The sequence below is a fragment of the Microtus pennsylvanicus genome, chromosome 16 (assembly GCF_037038515.1).
Source record: "Microtus pennsylvanicus isolate mMicPen1 chromosome 16, mMicPen1.hap1, whole genome shotgun sequence".
Lineage (NCBI taxonomy): Eukaryota > Metazoa > Chordata > Mammalia > Rodentia > Cricetidae > Microtus > Microtus pennsylvanicus.
Genome location: NC_134594.1, coordinates 15,121,209 through 15,133,569, shown reverse-complemented (window position 1 = coordinate 15,133,569; position 12,361 = coordinate 15,121,209). Strand labels below are relative to the sequence as shown.

At 43.6% G+C, this 12,361-nt stretch overlaps 1 protein-coding gene across 1 annotated transcript in view; it reads right to left on the bottom strand.

Annotated features, from left to right (window-relative positions):
* Nucleotides 1–12,361, bottom strand: part of Fat4 (FAT atypical cadherin 4) — a 133,302-nt gene that overhangs the window by 63,277 nt on the left and 57,664 nt on the right. The window contains exons 3-4 of the mRNA XM_075951076.1: nucleotides 6,468–6,729; nucleotides 4,713–5,063 (exon numbers count right to left, since the gene is read on the bottom strand). Coding sequence (XP_075807191.1) covers nucleotides 4,713–5,063; nucleotides 6,468–6,729 — 613 coding nt within the window. The remainder of the gene's footprint in view (nucleotides 1–4,712; nucleotides 5,064–6,467; nucleotides 6,730–12,361) is intronic.

Here is a 12,361-nt window from a genome sequence, read left to right as displayed (position 1 = left end):
CAATGTCTACTCTTTGCCAAGAGCCTCCTGCCTAGCTCTTGTGAAAGATTCTCCTCAGTGATGTGCAAACCTTTGAGTATCCATTTGCTTTCACTTTTTTTTTTTTTGCTCTCTGGTTCCCTTCCAGGCAAATTACTGAAGTAAAACAATCCCTTCTCCTCCAGTGTGGTCCTGTTACTCTGTCCCTGTGCCCCGAGGGTCTCTCTTTAGCATCCTTTCCACATGTGCCAAACAAGGAACCACATTTAGACGGCGACGTCAGCACTGAGGTACCGATCTAACATTTCTTGGGTGAACTTTGACGCACAGGTCTCTGGAGACATAGACTGTACTGTGTAACCATTCATCTGTGGGGTTTGCTGCAGACTCCTTCAGATGAATGGAGCAGAGGTGATAAGCTTAGGAGCCTGAACGACAAGCAAAATACAAACAACTGAAACTCAGATGCCACACATCAACCCACCTGCAGGAAAGGAAGGATGGAAAATGCAGACCAGACAGGTCTGCTGAATGCTTTAGCATGTCTTACATCTCTCCAGGTTTGGGAAGGTTCCACCTGGTATGATCTGTGACTGAATATGTAAAGGGTGCTTTTTACATAAAGTGCATTTTTATAAGTACATTTTTAGGATTTCCTAACACAAAAGCCAGAATCAAATATGGAATCCTTGTTCTTGAGATCCACAGTCACAAAAACACAGGAGTCAAAACAATACCAAAGAACCGCCATGAAAAACTTAGTTCTGTATAGACATACAGAATGGTTTCCAGTCAAGATCAAGTCGTGGAGATCTATGAGAACCCTACAAATAAGCTGGATCAGAAGCCTTTACAGCAAGGATCTGAGAATTCTTGTTCCTAATGGGTGTTCATTCAAGTAAGTTTTAAAACTGTGGAGAGGAAACAGAGCAGGTCAGAGGCTCACAGCCTCACAGAGAGCAGAAAGGTCCCATCTATAAAGGGATTGGTTGACAGGAAGGGTCAGCCAGCAGCCAGGGAGCTAATAAATGTGAACCTTTAAGTATCACTGAGAATAAAAGCATTTATATTCAATTTATAATCACAAATAAATTAAGGAATGCAGTTTAAAATAACCAGATATTACTATAATCTTTAAAACCAATAATAACTGCTCTTGCACCGGATAGTGTAAGGTGAGAACAGGCCTTATCTCAGAACTGGAATCAGAACTGGACAGTGGAAAACACCAAGCTGCACTTTAAGAAGGGCTGTTTCCCTCCAAGGAGTCTAATTCATCAAGTAACCTAGGCCTTCAAGTCTCTACTAGGAAATGCACATGGCCCCAGAGGGTCTCAGAGCCACCTCAACACTGGACCTGTCAGGAAATTTGCAAAGATCTCACCATTTCCCCCTGCTCTTTGCATCAAGTGTCTGACCAGTGAGAAGGCAAATACATACTTTGTCTTGGTTTTGAGTAAAATGCCAGATTTGTATTTGGGGGCTTTTACAATCCAGCAGATAACTACACTGGTTATGGGTTGTGTTTCCAAGCATTTAAGTTTAGCCTGCTGGAAGTCATGTGGTTCCAAGAATATTCTTGAGAATTTGGTTGGTGTGAGTGCCGTGCAGCTGCCAAAGGTGTGTACGTGTGTCTGTGCTGTGGGGAGCTATGCATTAGTATGGATGAGTATATGTGCATATTTGATTGTAGACATACAATATTGGCATTTGCTGTGTATTTTATTCCTAAGAACTGTAGATTCTTAGGTAACTACATAAGATATAAGTAATGAAACACATTTTGAAACCATAAACTTAGCTGGAATATGAATGTGTGCACTCAGCCACCATCTATAAATTTTGTTTTCTATATGTGAGGGGCTAATATTTGCTTGCCTGATACTTGGCAAAGACACACAGTACGGACAGGGCTACCACGCATCTTCACAGAGCACTTTGAACAAGGTCATCGGGAAACTAGACTACGCAGTTGGGACCTCGTTCAGTCATGCACCGAAGATAAGTGGGCGCAATCATCCCGAAAAGGTGACATTTGTGTCACTCTCTGAACACCTGCTAATGACCACGATACCTCAGGTGTGTGGGTCCCCAGAAGGGTAAGACAACTGTAATTTGACATACTGTCATAATATTTTAAGCTATAACCTCTGTCCCATATAAAACTTGCCAACTATAGTCATAGACACATTGATATTAATAGAACTGTGGCTTGTGCCTTATTGAAGAGATTATGTAACTGAAAGGGTTAAAGTTTAAATGCTGACTGTGCACACAGGCGACACAAATTGCTGAAGTCCTTCTCCTAGAACAATTATTTCTGTCGAAGATGGCAGTGTTCCCGCTTGCGAACTTTCTGAGCAGGGGCCAAGTGGAACCTGCTCAATTGAGTGCCCCCGAACAACGCTCACAGACACACAGGAAGCGCTCCCTGTGAGTGTGCTGGGTTCTTACAAACAAAGTCTCCCTTATCGCCAGCCTCCGACTCCAGAAGGAGTAGGAACTCTGTCCTCTATTTTAAGTCAAGGTCCAGGAAATGACTCCGATAAAAGCATTCAGGCTGAACAATGGCTAAAAGGGGCTCGAAACCCTCACAGTTCTAACCAGCACAATTAAACAGGGGAAACACCCTTAAAGAAAGAGGGGGGAATGATTTGTGACTGCAAGGGCAGGAGTCATTTTGAAACCTTTTGAAAAATTACACCAGTATCTTTTCGCTGTTTTCATATTTCTTTCTATTTAATGTTTTGAGGGTAAATCAAATTTATTCCAGAGGATATATTGGGTCTCAATAGACCATAACCCATGTAGGCGCCAGGCAGAAAATTGTTCAGCATGGAAAGCTGACCCCAAGATTGTGGGTATGACTCTGGCAGTAAGCTGCTTGCCTTGCAAGCCTGAAGCTCTGTGTTTGATCCACAGAACTAACATAAACGTGGCTGGCATGGTGGTACACACTTCTATGTCCCATGCTGGGCACCCAGAGACAGATGGAATCTGGGAATCCACGGCCAGACAGACAAGTCAAGTTTTAAGCCAGTGAGAGATTCTGTTTCACAAAACAAGGTGCACAGCACCTGCAGACTAACGCCAGAGGTTAAGCGCTGTCCTCCATGTTCACAAACACACATAGACCCGCAAGCACACAAACGCATGCACACATGCACACATATACGCTGAACATAGCCACAAGAAAACTTCACTCAAGAATGTGTCCATGATGTAGCAAATACTCCATATTCATGTTCTTGTACGGGTAGAATAAATAAAAGTGATGTAAGCTTTGTAAGGACTTGACTCCAGATTCTAGCTCCCATCTCAGACAGCCCACAAATGCCTGCTGGATCCAGTGCCTCTGGGGACACTTGCACGCTTGTGTAACACCCACTTGTGTAACATTTGCACACTTGTGTAACACCCACTTGTGTGACATTCGCACACTTGTGTAACACGCACACATGCAACACTTTCACATTGTACAACGCCCACATATGCAATACTTGCATACTTGTGCAACAACACATCCACGCAAAGGAAAAGAATCTCTTTTAAAATGCTTAACTTCATGATATACTGTAAGATAAACAAGACTTTCCAGTCAATGAAAGCACAAATCCTTGCCAAAGTATAATTAGACTTTTAATCTAATAATACATAATTTAGTTATTCACTTGAAAATATTTTTCTTTAAGATATTTTTTTTTGCTCTTTTTACTTTGCAATTTTACTCTTTCGAGTCCAAGCAACATATGGGCCGGCAGGATGGCTGAACAGGGTAAGCTGTGTAGCAGGAATAGTAAAAACCCAGAGACAAGATATTAGGGTTTAAACTGAAGACCAGAAAAGCAAAGCAGCCAAGTCACTGGAGAAGTCTTACCTCTCCCAAGGCCGAGTGATTGCAGCCTGAGCCCTGAGCCTCCGTGTCCTTCTGTCCTCCATTCCCCGTTAGTGATATTTGACAAGTTCAGAACACTGCTTCCTGGGAGGACTGGTGACCCTCGCTAGTCCCCCACCCACAGAAGAAGAAGAGACCCAACTTCTGCAAGCTGTCTTCTGACCCCCACACACATGTACACCACGCCACATGCATCCACACATCCAGACACACACGAAACAAATCAATAATTGTAAAACTTAAATTTAAAAGTTTGAGTAATAAATTCACATGCACACATACACACAAGTCTATCTATTTATCTAACACAATCTCTGACCACTAAGTTACTGAACTGATATGCTGCTAAAACATTTAGGGCAAAAACCTAAAGATACAATTTATTGATTACATAAACTTATAATCAATCATGTGATAGTTATGAAAAATAATATTACAAATTGCTTGATTTTTTTAAAGAAATACTCTTTTTTTAAGATTTATTTATTTATTATGTGTACAGTATTCTTGGTATTCTGTCTGCAGGTCAGAAGAGGGCACCAGATCTCATTACAGATGGTTGTGAGCCATCATGTGGTTGCTGGGAATTGAACTCAGGACCTCTGGAAGAGCAGGCAGTGCTCTTAACCACTGAGCCATCTCTCCAGCTGCTTGATGTTTTTTTAAAATCCTCCAGCTAAAACTCAAATAGCTACCTTTAGATGTATATTTATAGATTATCATTCATGAACAAATATGAATAAATAAAACAGTTAATAAGATGATATTAGCATTGGACTCATTCAGATACACCCTGTATTTTAGTGGAATTTGTAAGGACACGACAGAAACGACATACCGTCATCTGCGTCACTGACATTAAACACAAGGACAGTGGATCCGAGAGGCAGATTTTCCATTAGGGACGTGCTGTAGGCGCTCATGCTGAAGACAGGGGGATTGTCGTTGACATCAAGGATGTTGAAGTAAGCTCTGATGGTGCTGAACTGTCCCCCACCATCCTCAGCACGGACCGTCAGGATGTAATACTGCTGCGTCTCATAATCCAGGGCTCGGGTCAAGTTGAAGACACCAGTCACCGGGTTCAGGAAGAACACACCATCCCCGTCATCTTCGTCTACCACATACGTGATTTCCCCGTTCACGCCAGAGTCGTCATCTGTTGCTAAAATTGCTGCCACCAGAGACCCTGCGGGAATGTCAAAGCATGCCTAAAGTTAGTGGAACAGGGGCATTGCATTATTTTTAAAAGTGTGGAACAAGGGGTATTGCGTTATTTCTAAAAGTGTGGAACAAGGGGTATTGCGTTATTTCTAAAAGTGTGGAACAAGGGGTATTGCGTTATTTCTAAAGGTTTAGACTGACCAAGAATGTGGTTTTATAGACAAGTATTTTAAATACATGGCTGCCGTAAGACAGGGAGTTTGGTATTCCGCTGACTTCTAGACTGACACGCCCATCTCCTTAAACCACAACTCAGGGACCATGGCAGAAACCCCATGAAACTCAGGCTGTAGCAATAGGGTTATCAGAGAGGTAATCTTATTTCTGACATTGTTTCCACCCATTGCTACCAAGTTTTGCATGTATCCATAAGTCAAAGGATAATTATTGGAGCCCATAGCTAATGTGGGGGACTGAGATTCCAAACAACATCATGATCATGTGTGTGTTCTGGAGCTGGCAGCCTATGGAGCCACTGGTCACTGCTATAATTAACACAGGAAATAAATCTGCTGAGAAATTCATTAAGGACTATACATATCATCTTAGGAAGTGAAGGGGGAACTGTCAGGGAGAGGGATTACCAGGGAGTGACTTCTATCCAATTTTCTGTGTAGCCCCAGCTGTCCTTCAGGATAGGATTCTCTCTTAGACCTGGTTAGCCTCACATTCAGAGGCTACCCCTGCTTTTGCCTCCCTCTGCCTATGCCTGTGTCTCTGCCTTTGTCTTTGCCCCTGCTTCTGAAGTGATGGGATTAAAGGTATGTACCACCATGCCTAGCTGAATTTTGATTTTTGAAGACAGCAGCACAATGTAGTCAAGGCTGGCTTCCCAACCTTCTCCCTGCCTCACTTCCTGAGTGCTAGGTTTGCAGGTGTGAGCCATCACACCCAGCTTCACATTTATCTTCGTAATTAGCATTTTGATGATCCTAACAATTATCTTTTCCATTTTACACAGGAAAAGGATGCCAGGAGAAATGAACTACGTCTACTGGTCACATCGCCAGCGTGGACTGGAACGACTATTGACAGCCGTTCTCACACTCTTTTTGGTTGTACCCATTTTTAAAACAGAAAGAGAACGGAGCTGGCTGCTGTGAAGCTAGGCAGAAGACATTCAGAAACAGAAATGCCTGCTGTTATTAATCACATACTTACCTCGCCTCATCTGCTCTAACTTATTAGGAATTTTCTTGGGGATTACACAAAAGATGTTAGGTAAAAGGTCACAAAATGGGATGCATATATTTTGTAACCAGAGGTAAACATGTACTAAACACTACCCACTACTTAAAGCAACCAGATGAGTTTATCCACACTGTTAAAGGTGGTTCCTGCAAAACGCCTCTCAGAGCATGTCACCTACCAGGAGTTGTATCTTCCAGGATGTCAAAAGAGTACACGGGCCTGGAGAACTTGGGGGTGTGGTCGTTCACGTCGCTGATGGTGATATTGATCCTCATGTCGGAGGACTGAAGGCCGTCATCTGCTCGAACCAGCAATGAGTACTTGGACCTGTGCTCTCTGTCCAGCCTCTTGGTGGCTATGAGATCTCCAGACTCGGGATCAATCCGGAAGCTGTCGTCAGCTCCACTGATGAGCGCATATGTGACCAGAGCATTTGCTCCCTGAGGGAAAGGACCAGGCACGTGAACTGCTGGACTCAAGAGCATTTGTTTCTACTGTTTTCAGTGAGCATGACTTTGACAGAGAAAGGCTTTGTGTGTAACACGTGACATGGCTTTGCATGTGACAGTGTACAGTTTTAAAAGGTGGGGAAGATGAACCTAATCAAGGAGGGGAGGACTTGTGCCCTGAAAAGTCAAAATCATCAATAAAATAAAGACCAAAAACTCATTTGAGGTTGAGTATTGGAATGCCCAATATTGCTACCAGGTTCAGACAGTCCACAGCAATCTACAGTGGACACAGTCTCTTTCCAAACCCTTAGGATGTTTTTCTTATAGGAACAGAAAAGAACGCAGAGGACTGGAGAGAAGGCTCATCAGTTAAGAGCACTGACTCGTCTTGCAGAGGACCCAGGTTCCACTCCCAGCACCCACATGGAGGCTCACAAATGTCTGTAACTCCGGTTCCAGGGGATCTGATGCCCTCTTCTGATCTCCACACACTCCTGCGTGCATGTAGTGTGCATACACTCACACAAGCTCACACACATGCACATAAATAAGAATAACCAATAAACAGAAAAGAACACAATTTAAGCACCCACTTAGAAACCAAACACAAAGTCCCCAAATGAGACAAATGAATGTTGGGGAAGAAAGCTGGAATCACTACTCTTCCTGAGTTCAAACTGTATGGAAACCAGAGCTCCAACACTGTATTTCCAGACATATCCATAACAGAGCAGAGCAGAAAACTCAGAAATAAATGCACAGGATAGTCAACTGACCCTTATACAATTGGAAAGAATAAACTATTCAGAAAGTGGTGTTGGGAAAACCGATTATCACATGGCAAAAAAATAAAGAGGATGGCTGGCATCTCACTCTGTGCTCAGAAGTCAGCACGCAGTAGGTGAGCCCCTCAACACAAGACCTGAAACTCTAAGTCCCCTAGACCAGATGCAGAAGGCTGTCTTCCTGACAGCAGTGCCCTTGGTGACACTGAAAACACGGGTGACAAGACCACAACGAGATAAGTGAGGTGACACCAAAGCGAAGAGCTTCCACACTATGATGGGATGGGCAGTCGGGAGAGCGAGAGATGGTGGCAAACCCTACACATGACCGCAGGTTGATTCCTGAAATAGCCACACCGCAAAATGTTTCTGTCTTAATAAAAGATGACTAAGGACTCAGGGAACCACCTCTCCAAAGAAGTGGGGATGTGTAAAGTGCAGATGTGTAAAACACGTGCATGTCACTGCCGTGGACTGACTTAACTGCACAGATGTGCCACCTCAGACCTAATAGGGCGGATACATCAGAACACCTGAAGAGGCAACACATGTCAAGAAATTGGGGAAATAAGAACCTCACCCTGTGTCAGGGGGAATGCAATGGAATCAATATGAAGGGTATTAACACACACTCACACACACTCATATACACACACAAGCATGAAAAGGGATTTATCATTTCTACCCCTAGTATTTATGCAAATGAACTGATATTAGTATTTCAAGAGGAAACTGATTGCCTCAGTCAAGGTTGGGAGATGAACTACTCTGTCAGTGGATGACCAGAAAGGGCCTGTGGTCTACGTGACAGTAGTTCTGAGAAGGAAATCCTTTCCCTCATGAGAATGTAAAGATACCACTCACGGAGGATGGAGGTCACATGACATCAGTTACATGAACCATCGGAAACAATCACACTCAAGGAACTGAAGTACAGTGTTGCTTCCCGGGACTGGGAAGGTAATGAGGAATCGCTAGTTCCTCCGGTGCTTAGGGAGGAAAACACTGATGGAGATCTAGCTGGCATACATCAGTTTCCGTCCCAAAGATCCACCAGCCAGACTCAGTTCATGTTCCCTCAGTGCTGTACTGCAATGGTAATTAAACACCAAGTGCTAAATGGAGAGGCTTTGGATAATAGAATAGCCAGGAGAGTAGGGCCCTGTGGGTCACTCTGGGGGAAGATACAACGGAAAGAGGACAATGGTATTGAGTATCATAGAATGAGCAAAATGTTTTGAGTGTAAACAAACATCCACAGAGGGGGAGAGTGGATGAGACAATTAGAAGAGCTTCAAGAGTTTTTATTTTCAACAAATGGTCTTGAAAAAAAAATGTTAGGTTAGATTTTGGAAAATTTCAAATGTAGCACCGACTGGCTTGAATTCTAGTTCTGTTTCACCTAGAAGCACGAGTTGATAGACAGACAGGTATAAAGAGAGAGAGCTGGGGATGCAGATATGAGTACACTGTAGACACAGCGAGATGGCCCGCAGTGGGGAAAAGCTGAAAAGACAGTGAGGGGAATGGGAGTCAAAGAGATTGGCGCTCCTTTACCCCAAAACTGGGCAAAGTGAGTTGGTGACTAAGGACAGCTTCACAGAAATGGTTATCTGGCAATCAGAGATGGTGAATGACATCTAAGATGATCACGGTAGGAGGTAGATGTCCCCAACAGGTGAGAATTTAAAGCAGAGTACACGAGGAAGAAGGGCAGGACCAAGACTGAGCATCTGCCGCTCAGGAGCAGAGTGTCATGAGCTATGAGGGATAGATAGTGAGGAGGGGCCTGAGGAGAAGGTTAGATGCGTGGCTCCCTAAGGTCAAGGCAGAGGCCCAAGTAAACTAGCAAAGTTCAAATGTAAAGAGGTTGTGCAGAGTTAAAGGCTGTGCCAATCTGCCGGAGGAGGCACTGACTTCACAACAGTATCTCATAGACACATTGCCACCCTTTGGGACTCGAGAGCTGTCAGGGTTGTAAATTCCTAGCTGTGTGCCTGTGATAGAAGGGCTAAGTGCACACTGCACAGGTTGGGGTGCCATCCTTGGGGATCCATGTCATAGGCTGATCCCTGCTCTAGCATTTTTGTGTCTCATTGGGCCACACACTGGGCCTCTCTGCCTAGCCTTCCTTGTATGCATAATTGGAATCACGTGACTACCTGCCAAACAAGGCTGTTTCAAAGGTTAAATTGGTTAACATCCATCTTCAAAATTAGAGTGATCCTGGAGAAATAGAGGATGCGGGAAAATGCTAGGCAATCATATCCTTCATTTTTTAAGGGAAGTATTTGATGTTGTGACAATCTACAGCTAGACAGATGGGTCCCTGTCATCTAAAAAGTGGCATCTAATGTCCTGTTATAACCACTGACTGGGACACCAAGGTAATAAGTGTTGCTGTAGTTCTTGAATTTACAAACTTGTCTTGATTCAAACACAGCTCGTGCAAGCAAATTTGCCTCTTCTCATTGTTACTATCCAGACATGTATTCACTAAAATATTCAAGGAACTCTCATAAGCAAAACTAGGAAGAAAACAGTTCTGAGTAGAGATCTAAGCCTGACTGACTGGATTACAGAACCTAAGCCCCTGGACAGTTTTTCTGTTAGAGGTTTTGATGTTTTACTGTGTGTGTTTCTGTTTTCATGCATGTAAAGAGATCATCTTCAAAAGCATGAGGCAAAAGCACCCTCATTCAGAACTTACGTTCAGTGGCCCTTAAGGGCTTCTTACGCTCTATTCCCAAAGCCAGTCTTAAATGTAATAAAGAGAGGGCCTCAGAATCGCCCATAACTTAATAAGTGCTGAGCTTGACACAGTCTCTTTGTGTAGTCACCTGTATCTAAGATATTCACTGGAATTTTATGGTCGAACAGAAACATCCATAAGGCATTTTCCACTGCTGATCTAAGCACATTCTGAACTGTTCCATTTCACAAGGAATTCCACCACACTGGTGGAGCCACGGCCACGGGATAACAGCTACCCTCCATCTGAACCATCCAAATGACACAGACTAGGACGCTAAGAGAACTGGAAGAAACGGGAGTATTTTGAAATTCCATATTTAGAAAACCCTGATCTATGAAACGGCTCAGGATAGCAGACAATGGTATTCCAATGGTTCCCGTCTCCCTGAGGGAAGTGAAGACCATGCCCCTAACGCCATCCTTCAAAACCAGCTGGTGCTGGTTCTCCATCAACAACTAAACTCTCTGCTGGCTAAGGTGGGAGTTCTACAAAGTCTGTTTGTTTAACAGCCCAGTCCTGTCAAGTGGAGATACACTGTCAAAGCACCGAGCAGCCAGAGGCAGGGCCAACAGGAGATACACTAACTAAAGAAAAGTGTATGGATTATAAGACAATAAGCTGATAGAAACTTCCAGAAACATCTACATGCTCAGTGCCTTGAAGATGCCCAATTCTTCTCAGGCAGTAACAGAGCAGCTTCCTGTGTTGCCACAGAGAGAAAGAACCACCTTGTATTTCATCACTGTGGCCACAGAGCAGATGAATAGAGCAAAAGGCAGCCAGGACTTCAGACAACAGGATGCATTCTATCTAAGGAGCTGTTTCCATTCCAACCAAGGGATGAGGTGCTGAGAAGCAAAGCCCATAGACCAAGGGGTTATCAAAAAACATTAACCCATTACAAAGCATTCTGAGGCAAATATGAATCTCTGGATCCTGTAGGGACCCTGTGTGTCCATCCTGACTCTTTGACAGAGTCAAAGCAATGCTGGCTCCCCACAGAAGCTGAAATACTCCAGTATTGTGGTTAACTCCCCTTGTTAAGAAAAGGGTATTAAAGGAAGAAAGAAGCCCAAAGGGCTTCATCTTTTAAAAACAAATATAGTCCTAACGGAGGCTTCAGATTCCTGGTGGATCTGCTGATTTAATCTCTCTGACACCAAGCTTTTCTACAACCCCCCACACAGCCCTTAGAGTCTGTGGCACCCCAGGCTTCTCCCCAAGGTTTTCCCTCTCCTGCCTTGACCAACCGACAAGTGCCCCCGCCTATATATTCCTGCTTTACCTTTTGCACCTCCATCCTGCCTGACCCTGAACAAGTTGTTTCCTTCTACATCTTTACATGTCTATGTAAAGCAAGCAGTCTCCATGATCACACCCGTGTGCTTACTTAAAGTATTAAATCTAAAACAACCTCTCGATAGACATAAAGCAAGGTGCATGAAAACAAATTTGGGTGTAAAAACCTAAAGACATAAGGAATCTCCCACTTGTCCTCAAATGTCACTGTGACTACACCTTCAAGAGGAGCTTGAAGGAGTTGAGAGTGAACCGCAGACACTCTGCAGTCTCGGGCACAGCAAGGGCACAAGCGGAGAATGTCATAAGTACAGCATGGCACTCAGGTCAAGAAGCTGTGCTCTAGAAGGGGAAGTGTAAGTATGAGCATCTCAAACCAGCAGTTAGCAACGGTTCTCATAGTCCCAGGGGGACGGTTCTCAGGAGAGTCGGATGCTGATGAAAGAAATCAAACATCCACATGCAATTTCTTCGCAATCCACTATAATTTGGGTAGAGCAATCCCACATCAATCGTAATATCCCTCAGAGTCAGCCTTCGTACCACTAAAATATTTATTAAAATTAGCATAGCTCTTGCTTAATTTTTCTGAGGTGGCAGGAGCAGAACATTTCAAACAAATGAGCCTTTATTTCTCTTCCCAATTGCAATTACAGCCAATCAGGACTGATTATCCTACATCAACTGCTTGATATTCATATTGATATTATACTCAAATTGGAGTTCATGAAATTTCATAAATGATGCAACTAAATATATTGTATCAGTGATGAGCTTTAAG